The 15,288-nt window shown below is 37.9% G+C and overlaps 1 protein-coding gene and 1 long non-coding RNA gene across 3 annotated transcripts; one reads left to right on the forward strand and one right to left on the reverse strand.

Annotated features, from left to right (window-relative positions):
• The first annotated feature begins 1,567 nt into the window (after positions 1-1,567).
• On the forward strand, positions 1,568-4,746 carry LOC139985053 (uncharacterized). Its single transcript, XR_011799265.1, has 3 exons — positions 1,568-2,362; positions 3,154-3,256; positions 3,691-4,746. It is a non-coding gene; the product is annotated as an uncharacterized lncRNA (long non-coding RNA).
• A 486-nt stretch (positions 4,747-5,232) lies between these two features.
• On the reverse strand, positions 5,233-12,204 carry LOC139985052 (uncharacterized). Of its 2 annotated transcripts, XM_071999231.1 has the most exons (8): positions 11,685-12,204; positions 10,586-10,707; positions 8,807-10,555; positions 8,008-8,169; positions 7,608-7,796; positions 6,979-7,051; positions 6,919-6,948; positions 5,233-6,525 (listed from the first exon to the last, which is right to left on the reverse strand). In XM_071999231.1, the coding sequence occupies exons 2-8, from the start codon at positions 10,703-10,705 to the stop codon at positions 6,266-6,268; spliced, it is 2,583 nt and encodes an 860-aa protein (XP_071855332.1). In that variant the 5' UTR covers positions 10,706-10,707; positions 11,685-12,204; the 3' UTR covers positions 5,233-6,265. The 2 variants fall into 2 exon arrangements, with proteins under 2 accessions (XP_071855332.1, XP_071855331.1); XM_071999230.1 differs by having other exon boundaries at positions 5,234-6,525; positions 6,919-7,051; positions 11,685-12,202.
• Between the last annotated feature and the right edge of the window lie 3,084 nt (positions 12,205-15,288).

Here is a 15,288-nt window from a genome sequence, read left to right on the forward strand (position 1 = left end):
GGCTGCTAAAATATGACTGATAGGTCAGAAAAGTTTAAATTTGAAAAATGCACACGACTAAATCACTACAAATAATAAATCCAAACTGTTTTAAACAATAGATCCGTTGACAGAAACAACAAATCTTGATAATAGAGTAAACGTGACAGGATGTGTTCACTAAAATGAGCAAAAAACAAGCAAATTTCCGAAGAAAGATGATGCTGACAACACGCCACTAATGTCTTCCGAATCACATGTGCGCGGTGATGTTTTGAATATCCCAACATGGCCGCTGAGTCACTTCCGGCTGCTTCACACACGGAGCCGCGCAGCCTATCCAGTTAGTGTAGATCAGTGAGTGTTATACGCTTAGTCCTTCAGGTACTAAGAATAACAAAGAAAGGATGAACACGATTCTTCTAGTTATGTCTGTTTATTTGATGGGTTCAGCGATCTTAGATAATAGGCCGTGTGAACATTCTACTAGCACGCGTAAGCTGTGTCTCATAGCTCACAATGCGAACAACATAAGTACCGTATATAGATTCTTCAGAATGATTACATTACAAGGACTGCCACCAAACTGACGTAAATGTGGTATTTTAACATTGGACACCCTGAGTTACGTCTGAGTTAGACTGAGTAAGATAAACTTCAACCCTGTTATCGTGAAATGTTGGATATAATTTCATTTTTAAAGGTGTATACTTTGTAGATGTCATGTTAAAGACATTATATATTAATGAATTATGCTACTATCATAGTAGCATAATTCATTAATATATAATGTACATAGAATGTACTACATTTGAACAGATAGCTAAATTTTAAACCTGCAAGTAATCTTGTCAAAAAAGGTAAGAAATACAGTAGTGACACGACAACATTTTTGCATTTTATTTAAAAAAATCATGATTTTTTTTTTTTTTTTTAATATTGCGGAATACTAATGACTATCATGCCTGACCACCAGGTAAACAAACAACCATTGCTTGCTTCATCAGCATGTAATTTACTGATGAAATATGTCAGGTAGAACACAATGCAGTGTGTCTCAGGTTCATGGAACGACCCATATACTGGTTGTAATGCATAAATTATGCAAATTGGTTTGCAGACGGACACACGTCAAGTGATTGCCAAGTCTCTCCCTGAACATAGTTCAGGCGAGACAAAACTCTAGACAAGTGCTACTTCAGTAGTCCTTATTTAAGTTTCTACAATGTAGTCTTAAAGGACTTTTCATTCTATATAGCAAAACTAAAGTCCGATGGAAAGGCATGAGAATGGAAGTAGAATTTAGGTAACAATAGTGGAACTGAATCACTCATGCAGTGTGCTTTTTACGTGACCCGCCATGCGGGATCCAAAACGTCATGCAGTGGATATGACAACAATTCCACAAGACCTCTTCCAATTGCCCTACATTCTGATTTGGTCTCTTTAGTAGTTCAGTTGATAGTCCAAACTACCAGTCCATTACATATTTTTTTCTGTTTGTGGGTTTCAGTTGGGTTTTTGGTGGTTGTTATACAGACTGGGATTGTTTTTGGTTATGTTGACCTTTGGTCCGTGTCCGTTTTCTTGATGAAATGCCCAACCATGGAGCTATAAACAGAAGGAGAAAACCCACTTTGAAGTATCATTGTAACCGACAAAATTTGATCGCCATAAGTAAACATGCCTCAGGGCACAAACACGCGTAAAGCCATCATCAGCTATTACGTAATTCATGGTACAAAGGTCATTTCGTATAGGGTCGCTCACAACATAACAGACGCTGCGATTCTACCGTGTTTGTAATTGAAATAGTATACACAGTACTCATATATGTTACGTTACCTCCACGTGTGAGAATTTCGATAGGAATATATCTTTCATTTCTTACCGAATCATGCGAAGATTCGTACTTAATAATTAATTGTTTTCCTCAGCATATATTTCATCGCAATACTTGAACAAATAATGGCGGAATAGGTACTTTTAGTCAAGTATTTACCGATAAAACTTTTCTTCGTTCATTAGGCAAATAACGTTAGCGCTATTTGTTATTGCACTGGGAACCTAGGCCTAGTGTTATAAATTAACAAAATTAACAAACACGAAACATGGCTGCCAAAATCTTTGCATCCGCCGAGGACATAGAGGAAAGAACTTGAAGATTTTTGGGATATTGGACATGATGAGGAGACACATGACCTGCCACTTACGATCTGTTTTTGTAATGACATAGAAGTCACTGATAATTTAGTTCATTGCGAAGGAAAAAATTGTCAAGTCGAATGGTTTCATGTGGGCTGTGTAGAGTTTAATGATCATCTCGACGGAGATAACTGGTTTTGTTCAAACTGCAGCGATGAGGATGTGTCAGAAACATTTGGTAAGCCTATGTCATGATTTATATTTGATATACTTTTGATATTTCGTTTTGATTGACCTATTTTTAAAATTAATTTCTTATTATTCATTAGGCTAATAACTGTAATTGCTTGAAATTGATGGGAAGTGGACTAGGCTTCCCCCTACACTAGGCTGTGGTTACTAAGCTAGTACGAGTAGTAATAGTAACCTAAGCTATTATTATTTTTAATTTCCTAATTTACAGTAATAATAACAACGTTTGCAACTTTCACAATCCTACCATTTTGTTCTGTTCATAGTCTGTATTTTACTAACTCGTATTCATCTGTTGACCATTTTCAAATTGAAATAAATTTTTATCTTAAAGGTAGTCTGTATAAGACCCCAAATTATAGCACGTCATAATTGTTTGAAGTTTCAAAAAGTACTTTCCTGTAGGTCTTTACTCTTCAAGTTGTTCTCAGACATTCTAAATTAATGCACAGGATGACTGAATGTTGCAATGGGGTCAACTTCCTCCAACCTCCATGACCAGTGGTAATTTATCAGTTTGAGAGTTTTGACCAAATTTAGGTAGTCATATCTGGCATCAATACAGCATACTTTTAAGTTATTTCTTTTATTGCATGATCTTTATAACAATATTGTATAGAATAAAAAAAATTGTTATTGACAATGACATCCACAGTTTATTAAGTGTCATCAACAGTATTCCTTTTCTCTCAGAAAGTTGCACAGACAAGGGGATTGCAACATGTATGCAACAATTGTCACAATATTCCATTTCTTAAACCATGCTTTAGATTTCAGATGAATCTACAGATGATGCACACAATGTCCCATCATCAAGCTTTTCAGCGAAGGCAAGCAAAGGAAAAGTGAAGAAAGGGACAAAATACCAAGAATGCAAAGAGTAAGTGATGCTAGGATTATTTGGAATTGCACGTGAAGATGCCATGTGGAGAAACAATTAACATTAACAAAACAATTGATCCACCAAAGACTCGAAAAGTTGTGTATAGCTTATAAAGAATTTGTACAATGTACGTACACGTAAACACACGTACTGAATGTTCCTTAAATTGGTTGTTTGTCAGTCTGCAGTATACTGCCAGTGAACAATGCAACAGAGAATCTCCCGGACAGATATATATAGGTTCTGCAATTTTAGTGTACATAATATTTTATTACATTATGGAAACAATTCATGTATGGCCATGTTAAATGTCTGCTGTATTGTTTCTAAGGCATCATTTTTCATTCAAAGTTCTTGAAGCAGGCCTGATAATTTATTCTTGCTTTGTCAAACAAAATATTATTGTTTCATGTCCTCTACTTTTTTTTCAGGTACGAAATCAACCTCGTCGGCTTTTACCGCAGAAAAGACAAAGGCAATTGCTATGGTCTTTTTTGTTGAATGTTTGAATTTTTTTTTTACAGACCCTTTTTATTGCTTGAACATTCCTAAAGCAAAGAACTTGCAAGCATTTTCAAGAAAACTGATGTTTTCAAGAAAGCTGGTGGAGGAGCTTTGGACAGTGATTTTTGGGGAAAACCAGTCTCAAGGACCAGTGTTGAATTACAAATGTTTATGCTACAACATATAGTTGAATTTATGGTGAAGCTGATGCTGGAAGAGTTTGAGAGGCTGGATGTTCCCAACGACATAAATTTGGAAGATACACTAATTGTTGACAAACATGAGGAACAAATTCTAAGATATGTAGCAGGTTATGTGCCATGTGCCCTTAAAAAACGTTACATCAAAGTTAAGAGTACTGAGAATGCTTTAATATTTTTACAATGTTTGAAAGGAATGTCAGTTGCAGGTGAAGGTCACAGTTTTTTGGATTACAGTAAAGCCTGGGTGGAAAAACAAAATAGAGGCGGATTATTCTTAGTTAATGATAATGTTTTCATGTTTTTTAAGACTGGAATTTCACACAAAGCAAATTTTAAATATGAAGACCTTGCTTATTTTGAGAAATAAAAATGTGAAAGACCATCTTCTGCAAAAACTTCTGCAACACAAGCAAGTTCAGAATCGGTGGGCAGATCTTGTTAAAGATTTGCTAAACGAGGACTTAAGTGGGAGGTTGCTTCATACGTTTGTTGTTTATTGGGTAAAATTAAGAGTAAATGCTTTTGTTAGAATGTACATGGAGATAAGAAAAAAACAAAAGAAAACTTGTAGCAAGAAAGGAGAGAAACCATTAAGAAAAGAATTGGCAAGTGAAAGCAAGGAGTAAAACTGAGATTAACTTGATTGGTGTCCATATATTTTGATTTTATATTAATAATTTTGTATACTTACATAGTTCGTTTGTTCTTTCCATGGCAAACCTCATTTTTCAAGCTTATAACAATTTTACGTTAGTTAAGAGAAATATAGTGGAACTAGAATATTGTCAGTTTTGTACAATTTTTTAACCCAAAGTTTAAACTTTGTTGTGATTATTTGTTTCCTTTATGGATGAAGGTCAAAGGTGACACATGCTTTCTCTTCAACACCACCTACTGTAGGTCTGGTACACCCTCAGAATTTACAGGTACACTATCCGCTCTAAATTGGACTATCAACTCCCACAACTCTCAACTTCGCAATATTTACACCCTCTTGAAAGAAGCACTTTAGCTCAGCATGGATGATTTTAAACTTTCCACTTCCTCCCTTTCTTTCTCTGTTGGCAAAGCTTAGTCTTCTCTACACCCCCAATAACCTCACCAGCATTTAGAATCCTTCCCACAACTTTCGCAGATGCCTAACTCCCTATCTCTCTAAAGTAAAACCCTTATACCACCTTTGGCATTTTGAGTTCCATCAACTCAACATCAATACCACCACACTGGCTCCTTCTCTTGACCCACCTTCACTCCTTAAGACACCCACTAACCCCCCCCCCTCTCACCCTGCTACCTTCCTAGGCCTTGTGTCAGCAAAATTAAAATGTATTTAGTTCCACAAGTTTAATTATATGGACATAATTCGAGCACAAAATTTGATTTCAATCCTCAACTTGGCTTTTCAATGTTATGCATATGTTTATAAGGGCACCTGTCCCTACATTACCTTTGCTATTTCTATCATTATTTTGCTGAGCAGTGTAAACTATTGTGCTGTGAAATAATGAGAGCTGGCCAAAAAACAGAACAGCCAGTTGGAGTTCCTTTTCTGTATATATTGTACTAAACAAAAGGAAAATAAAACTACTTCACAGGCTAACATGAAAACTATACAAGATCAAATCACCACATTGTTATTTAAATATACGAGTTCCACCAAAAATAATCTAGAGCACATGGTCAAATGACAATATTCTTGTAACAGAAATCCTTTAAGTACTAGTACAATAAAGGTTCAAATAAGAAATTAAAATACTGTGAAATAAAACTACTGTAGTGCCAGCTAAATTTAGGCAGAACAATCGAATCAGTTCTAGTTCATTTACAGTACTGTTCAGTGTTGTAGATAGTGGGGGGGCAGAGTGCCCCCCCCCAGATTTTTTTTTATCTAAATGTAATGTACTCCTCTTAGTACACATATTCAGTTGAAAGAATGGAAATGATAACACCCTTTTGCATCTTAAGCCCATTTTAAACAATATTTTTCTAGGGAAGAGGATGTCCCTTATACTCCCCCCCCTCCCCAGGACATTGAGCCACCGCTCAGTGCCTGGAAATGGGGACATAAATTTGACTTTGCCCCCCCCCCACCCCATATCATAAACCTGGCTATGCCTCTGGTACTGTATTAATCAAAGAAAACATTTATGTAAAAGATATTAGAAGAGCTTTAGAACATTAACTCATTATTACAATTTACCAGTTCCACGAAAAAAAATAACATAAATTTTGGTTCTTCATATGGAAATGTACTTAAAAATTGTTCCATACGTAAAGTGAAAAAGTTGGCAAATGTGATTTACAAACAATCTGCTTCCTCCTCTCTTGGCCTTTTGCGGCAGTTACTGCGTAATGAGCTGATTGCCTTTGAACTTGCAACCATCAAGGACAAAGCATTGTGCCCGAACTGCTCAACAGTTGGATTCTCGTTCCTGCCTCCGCAGCCCCTCTGTTTTGAAAAGTACTCCTCCAGTGGGTCTTGTGAACATTTTTCGCTTAAAATATACTTTACACCAGGGGTTTGAAGAAGTTCTTTTGTAAGTTGTACAAAAGATTTCACTATGGGAAAAGAAAAGGACAATATTTATTAAAAACCCACTGAGAAAAAAAAAATTTAAAAAAAAAAACATGCTAATTTGATTTCTAACAATATTAGTATCCCATGGTGAATCTTGGAAGACTCAGTTGATTAATATATCAAGATGTCTAATGTTACTGTTATAAGAGTACAGTATAACACCACAACAAACTACCAAGAGAATGAAGCTCCAACTTCACACAGATGAATGCATTACCAGTTTATCAAACTTTATAACTTACCCTTTTTTTCTGGCCCCATTTGAGAAACTTTGTTTTCAAGACAGCTTTATAGAAATGGTATGTTATTTTGACCATATTCTTGACCACTTGCTTCTGTCTACTGTCACTTTCGAAATACCCAAAAGCACATACCTGTAATCTGATGTCCTGCGTAGGTTTCTCTGCTCAAGAACAGCTTGTGTCTCTCCTTCTTGGGGACATCTGTAGCTTCTTGTGCTTCTGTATTCCACTCACTTAGAAAGCCTAGGAAATCATCCTCCAGCAACTAAAAGAAATTTCAGTAAAATGATACCAAATCACATACTTCTATATCCGAAGTCTTACTTCAAGTATACTATAAACTTTCGGAATATTTTTCAGAGCATTTCTGTTTTTTGCTCCACGGCCCAATGAAACTGTCATGTGCAACCTGGTGCTCAAATCTATTTTCTTACAAAGCTGACCATGCAGGGTTTGTCAAATCGGATCAAGAACAACATACTGTTTCTGGTGAGCACTGCAATTGGCATTTTTATGGATGACAATCAATTATAAAATATCGTTGCCTTTTGAAGAACTTTTGACAATAGATATACGCTCTTTACATATTTTGTTCTCGTCCAGAAAGGATATTTGGCTGTCACAGGCAACTGGGTTGGAGATCAGTAGAATCCTGTGAGAATGCACATTACAAACCTAATCAGAAACATGGTTGGTTGGTTTAAAGGCACCTTATCAGCAATGATCACATAGTGCCGGCAAGGTTAGAAGAGAAGGCTTATTCAGAAGGAAAGAAAGACAAAGGTGATAGCATAAACAATATTTGAAGAGGCAGGCTGTACCTTCAATCTTTCATCATCGATACTTCGGTACGGGGCCAGGTTAGGATTCTTGCTTTGAATGTGTTGGGTCACATTGGCAACATTCAAGCAATCGAACCAGTCATTCAATTTATTGATGAAGTGCACAGTTGATGCCATCTCATCTCTTCCCATCGACTCTATTGCATTTGCCACTGTCTTACTGAGAACCTGTAAAATATATTTAAAAAAAATACTCATACTGATAACAAAATTCACTGTTTCGAGGCATACTTCACCAATTGCACCAATTGATATGAACAAGTAAATAATGGACAAATTGTGCAGTATAGTTGATACAAAGTCACAAGTAAATAACTTGCATGCAGATACAATACTGAGCAAAATACTGTATGTAATAATATGACTTGCAATGCATTACCTGAGCTGCCAAGTAGACGCGCATCCTTAATGAGGGTGTAAGGTTCATGTGTTCATAAGTAAGTTTATGAACAAACCTCAACCCTGGTGCTTGGGCATTCAGCTGCTGATCCCACTCTTGCAAAGAAAGCAGGTGGGACCATCGGATTTCTTTCCCCTGAAACTGCCATTAAAAAAAAAAAAAAAAAAAATTGTTAACATATCCCTCATTAGAATAATACATGTAACAATATAATTTGGATTAATATACATCATTGTGATCACTGCAATTTTAGTTACAGTAGCTGCACTATTTGGGACATTAAATGTATTTGCCTTTCTAAATCCCAAACCCAACTCCTTGTCAGTACAATAATTAAATACACAAGTATGCCCACTAGGTGGGCTGCCCAGCTAGAAATCATTACACTGAACACTACAATAGAGATATCATAATGGCTTCACATTGGAGGGGTAAAGATTTGTTTCACCTTTACAGTATTTTATGTAACAGCTGTCATTTATTATTACAACCAGTGTAAATTTTGAGTAAAATTTTTCTTTTGAAGCTATATAGCTGTAAACATTATTTCATTGAATTTGATTAAAAATGCAGGAAGCTGTCCAGTACTCCCGCTAAAGATAAATGAGAAAATGGACCAGTCAAAAGCTCTATTTCAAAATACATTAATTGATATTGTTGTTAATGTTAGAGTCAACAAATGGCCTTTAAACTGCCTAAAGGATTATCTGCGGAATGTTACATGCTTAATTTGCTACACGTGTCTACTAGCACATTTAATAAGCATGCATGCACTCACCCTAAGCATTCTTGACTTTGAATTGCAACCAGAATTTTCCCAGTTATTCCGTGTTGTCTTTAAGAGATGAGGTACATCACAGAAGAAATAAATTCTTTCGCGTTCTCTGAACGGATTCTGGGTGTAGTATGTAAGGCCATCATCTGTTACTGTTTCATGGAGTTTAAAGAACTTCCTATTTGGAGAAGCTCCATCGGCAATAATTGCTCTTACGCGGATGCTGAAAAGTTCCAGATGACGTATGCACCGCCAGACAATAGGAAAAAGATCATCACCTTTCAGTTCACAGGTTGTAAAATAAGCAATTGGTGCTTTAATAGTTCCAAAAATAGATCGTACCATTAGAACAAGCACATGTGATGCTAATGGTAATTTCTTTGAGTTTGTTTCTCCCTTAAATCTCCTCTCAAAATAATCCAACATATTCTTGATTGGGCCAGTGTCTGTAAAACCTACAAGGCGTCCAGAGGAACCCGAAAAGACCAAGCCAGACTTGATTTTCATCTCATCCAATATGAGGGTTACATTTTCACTAATGTCACCTGTGGTAGGCCCAATTTCACTGGACACCTTCTGAAAAACTTCCGGAATAAAACCAACCCCTGACTTACAAAAATGAATATATTTATTTATAGTCTTTAAGCTTGGAAGAGTAAGGAAGCCACTTTGCCTGATTAAGTTGTATGCAGCTGGAGATTTACCATGGACTGCCACACACCATTTGATTATTTCTGGGTGCCACCTCCAGCGATTTGATGGTTTCATTAGATTATTTTTCTGCTGTTCCCAAAGAAGAAATTGTGGGGACCCAGGTTTGATTTTTGATTTCATGGAGTCCTCTTCATTCATGAAAATTCCCTTCAGAAATAAGTCCTTTTCATGGTCCAACTTTATTCCTTCAACCTCAAATATTCTTTTAATTTGGTCTTCCAACTTTGAAATTGTAGTACATAAACTGTCTTTCTTCCTTTCCAAGAGTTTGAGTTTGAGTTTCTTCTGTGGGGAAGAAAGCAAGTCATTCCGTACATGTGATGTCAAGTTCGTTGGGTTCCCAACTGTACCACGTAAACGATTTCGCTTCACATACAAGGCAGTTCTGTAATGATTACACAAATCACATCTCTGGGTTGATGGATTGCACAAAAGTTTACACTGACTGTGTCTGACTGTCATTGATGTTTTCCCATCCTTGGCTATATATTGTTCAACATTAAAGTTCTTAAATTTCACTGTGTTTACTTCAGCTTCATCAAACACATCACCATTTCCCTCGCTGATCCCAATGTCTTTAACTTTGGTTAAAAAACTCTCAACATTGCCTTCTGACTGAAGTTCTTCTAGAGGGCTGATCCAATGTGCACAATCTTCTTTGCTTAGCTGTGCACCTAAAACATACATCTCCCATGAACCTTTTTCATTGACACATATCCTCTTCATTATGCAAGTCCCGGATTTGTTTAGTTCCACAACAATGCAGTGCCCCTCATTCATCCAAGAAAGCATTCCAAACTCAATAGTCTTCTTCAAAAAATACCCTTGTAGATCAGTGTGTTCCTTTGTGCTTCCAGCCACTCCGCATAAAGTGCAATTTTCCGAATGTGGCTGATATGGCTGCAATGTAATATTGACAGAAGAATTTTGGCCTTTATTTTTTTTCTTCTTCCACCTTTGCAATTTGAGTGTACAACACTGGCATACAAATTCTGGGTGTACTTCAGCAACATCCAAACTAACATCTATGGACAATGCCTTCAATGCCTTCAATATCCATGACAATGCCTTCAATATCCATGAATGGTAGACCTGTTTAGATTTTGGCGCTCTGTCACTTGGGATGGTCTTTGTGCTGCCACATAGTCGGCACAACGTTCTTAAGTGCTCCAGATGGGCACTCGCCATACCTTGAGAAAAAGAAATGGCACAAAGTGTAAGCAAATTGACATTATGTTTTAATTTACATGTACTTTTACTTCCCACATAAAATCAGTTCTTTCCAAATGGGTCAATAAACTTATTGAATAAAACAGAAGGAAATTTAACTTTTGGGCATCAATGCAGTGATGTAACACTGGGACCACTGTGGCCCAGTGCAGTCAGTTCTTTGTAGTACCGTAAGGGACAGTCGGTTGATATTTTATTGCACAATTGCAGTGTAATCCAATGCATCTGGTTTGCATTGGAATCTACCAAAACTCAGGACTATTTTATGAAAATTTTCAAGGAGTCAGGAGAGGGGCCTGCACATAACTATTTAAAAAATTATCCATATTTTCAATTCCGACAGCATTGCATATAGGCTTATGGTTTGTATTTTTTATTTACTGGTGTGTGGGTCACATTGCCACTACACCGGCTTACACATGGCCTATGTAAAGTAACTTGATCCACTAGGCCCAATCTAGCTCAGGGCATGAACCGTGAAAATATTAGGCCAATCGAATAAATATAAATCAAGCAATCGTACAGAGATTCTTCTTTTGTTGGATACTGACAATCTAAAGGCTTAATGTAGCCCTTCAATCTCAGTTAAGTGTTCACAACATGTCTAAAAATATGTATTTTCATTCACACTTGAGATTGGCCAAGCAAGGGACTAGCATTACTTATATTATAGGTAAATGCTCTCGACCCTAACACTTATTATAATAAGGCCTAGCCTAGGGCCAGGGGACTACAATTTTAACCCTTATGAAATGGGCTAATGTTCATAGATTTTAAGCATCATCATTTAATTCACTTTAAAAAACAATTACTCTTGGACTGCATCCGTGTAATTGTGCAAGCTAACACAGACGCCATTTTGTACAACACTGTCATTTCGGCAGTCTGAGTGAAAATACATTGCAAATTCTAAGTCGAAGAGCATTTTCGTACATACCCGTACACTATCCAGTCGTTGTATACTGTGAAGAATAGGTCGTCTTCAGCACGTAAAACGATGGAGTTCTGTCCGGAGATGTCCGGAAAGCGAGAAAATCCGCGAAAAACAGGGCAGTTTTTCGGTATAAGTCACTAAAATCTGGATCTTGAAAAACACGGTTTACTCAGTGAATGTTTCGTGCAACGATATCGGGTTTGTTGTATACCAAAGATATAGCTGTTAGCGTGGGGCTTAATCAGATTTTAATCTCAAAGCTGTCACCATGGAGCTAGAAAACAGAAGTAAACATGCATTTGACGCACTTTGAACTTTAGAAGATGCATATTCATAAGCTTTATTTGTACACAACCAGTCGTTTTATCCATTTGCGGCGGTTACAATGATGCAAGATCAAAGGAGCTCTCGCGGTCGCTTCGCACTGCCCGATGTAACATAATCGCAACTGATATTAGTCGCGAAACTCAGCGGGGTGGTTAAGGCGATGATTGATTGTTTTACGGACATTGGAGAGTGGGTTTTCTCCTTCTGTTTGTAGCTCCATGGCCCAACCAACATGGAAACCATAGTGGGTCTGTCTCTCTTTGTGAGAAACTTATTGGCAAGCACGGCTTTGATGACATCTTTTTCCAGCCTGTGTTTCACTTAGAATTTTCATGGCATCCTGTGGAGCATAAGAGGTTAAAGGTAAATTTTGCCACAGGAGAGTACAAAATCAAAATACCTAGCTAAAAACCTATTTTTGTAGTCACAAAACTAATTTTCCAAACTTAGATGGCCAGTTACATGGATTACAATCCATGACCTATGGCTTCACACATCAGTCATATACATATATAACAAATGTTTCAAACAAAGGTTGATTACAAATGAATTCACCATACTTTATGTGTTTGGGTGAATTATTATTGTGCAGTAGTTAAGTGCAATGATGCTGAATTTAATGTGACAAGAATGAGAGTAACAGAGGTGGGTGGGGGAGTGGGGGAAGTGTTTAAATGACAGGGCTCAACGTAATTTTGAAAAGGGGCAAAAGGCATGACGGCGCGATTTCAAAGACACACGATGGCACAACAATCCCTAAATTAAAGCAATAGGTATTTTTGCTAATTGTAATAAATTTGACAATTTTCTTTTTCTCCAAAAGGGCACGAGTGGCACATGCAAGAGGACATTGACACATTTTGTGCCATCAGTGAGGTCCCATTATGAGGGGCATAGTGACATGTTTCAGGGAAAATGAAGGGCACGACGGCAAGGCCATCAGTGCTGTCGTACTTTTCAAGCCCTGAAATTAGGTTTCCATGCTTCATATCGTTCAAATCTCTGTGCAATTGTTTTTCTTGATCTGGAAATATACTTGTTCTCCACAACATAACACATCTGCAGTGATTAGTCCATTGAATCCACCAATTATTTACAGATTGAAATCGTTTCCCCAGTAAGCACCCAGTGATGCCAAAGCTATTGTTGAGTTGAAGTAACATCCACAAATGAGAACAGTAACTTTACAAACATGACTGCATTTCGCCGTTTCAATGTTGGGACCCCAAATGAGGTGGTTGAAGGTTTTGGTCCTCATGGCAGACATCCGCGCTGTTTAGTTTCATCTTCAGAAATGGATTCTGTGCTTCCAGTATCATCAGCGAGGAAGACTGTTGGCATGCAAAAGTTTGGCGACATCCCAGGATTGTGCATTTCTTACTCACTGAGAGGAGACAGTACTGAGGCTGCCTTGAACTGCAAAAGAGCATGAAAAAAAAACAATCAATAATTGGTGTGCATGGTTAATTAACAGTCTTATTGTTAATAAACAGTTTTGAATTTAGTTTAATAACAAACTCAGCTTTGCCTTGTCCATCATTCACCTAAATTTAGAGTCTCAACTGTTTATTTCCCAGTAAGTCTTCTAGATGCTGTTTATTCCCGAAATATTCAAATTTGAACACTGCTATAAGTTCCTTTTTAGACAAGATTGAAGGTGGGTATGGTGTACCAGGCTCGGTCTTCTTCACTGTGACACTTTACAAGATGCAGTGGACGCCAAGACAGTAGCTCGCATAATTGTTTCACAACTAGTGGCTAGTGGCTAACTTCGTGGCTTTCGTGGAGTGCGGACGGGTTTTTCTGTCTCGCTCTCCACCTACTGCAACCTTACTACTACAGATAGGACTGTGCTTTACTTCCCGTCAGGCGGGTTTTGGTATCTTGTGTGTTCGTGCGTGCGTCAGTTTATTTATCGATTGTATTTTGTAGTTTAACCAACCTGTCCTTAGTTTTTTTGTTGCTCCTCTGTGGCCTAGGCACCTTTCGGTATCATGGCATCGCGCCGTGATTCCAGAATTGTTAAGTTGTCCTTCAGCAGTGAACAAGCGGTTCCACCGGTGCAAGTTTTCAGTATTTTAAAAAGCAAGGGTGTTGTTGTGCCTGGAGAGGTTGATGCTTTGCAAGCTCCCCAGGGTCGCAATACGTACGATCTACGTTTTACCAGTCACGTGGCCCGTCAGAAGAGTGTCACGTTGCTGAGTAACGTCGAGGGGATGACAGTTACTCCATACGTGCGATCCGTATGGGTAACTCTCGTCCACGTAGGACTAGAGGTACGGCAGGAACTTGTCACAACTGTTTTAGGTCGGTTTGGGGGTTTTGAATGGGCATCGACAGATTCGGATCGACCTGAAACAGGACATTCCCTCCTTTCTGTTTATTGCAGGGCGTAAAGCCCACGTGCGGTATCCCGGTCAGCCCCGTACCTGCTTCAGGTGTGGGGAGACCCGAACAAGAAATGTGGGCGCTGCCTTCGTCATGGGCATGATAGCACCGCTAGCCCAACCGAGGTTGTGTGCCCTTACAAAAAAAATCCATAGGTTTCCCTAGGGAAATGGTTAATTCCTTAAGGAAATTATCATTTCCCTAAGGGATTCAGCATTTCCCAAGAGGAAATGGTTATTCCCTACAGGAAATGATACAAAATCCCACAGGAATTGTCATTTCCCGACGGGAAGTAACAAATTCCAGAGTTATTCCCTGCGGGAAACTGAAAAATGTCTTGGGGAAATGCATTTCCCCACGGGAAATGGCTATTCCCTACAGGAAACACTACAAAATCCCACGAGAAATATCATTTTCCCATGGGAAATGTCATTTCCCCACAGGAAGTAACAAATTCCTGAGTAATTCCCAGTGGGAAACTGAAAATGTCTTGGGGAAATGCATTTCCCAAGAGGAAATGGCTATTTCCTATAGTAAACTGTACAAAATCCCACAGGGAAATTTTATTTCCACACGGGAAGTAGCAAGTTCTTGCGGGTAATTGAAAAATTCTTGAGGGAAGGTATTTCCCAAGAGGAAATGATACAAAACCTAGAGGAAATGTCACCTCCCCATGGGAAGTTCCAAATTCCCAAGTAAGACCCTGTGGGAAGTTGAAAAGGGAAAGTATTTTCCATTACAAAATACTTGTGGAAAGTATATGCAACCCTTCTAAAATCCCATACAAAATGTTCACATGTCCATTGTAGAAAAATCTCAAGAAGTATATATTTCACCCTAATGTGATTATTTGACAAGCTGAAAACTTTCATCTCCAATGTGTTTAAACCTA

This window comes from Apostichopus japonicus, chromosome 17 (assembly GCF_037975245.1).
Source record: "Apostichopus japonicus isolate 1M-3 chromosome 17, ASM3797524v1, whole genome shotgun sequence".
Classification (NCBI taxonomy): domain Eukaryota; kingdom Metazoa; phylum Echinodermata; class Holothuroidea; order Aspidochirotida; family Stichopodidae; genus Apostichopus; species Apostichopus japonicus.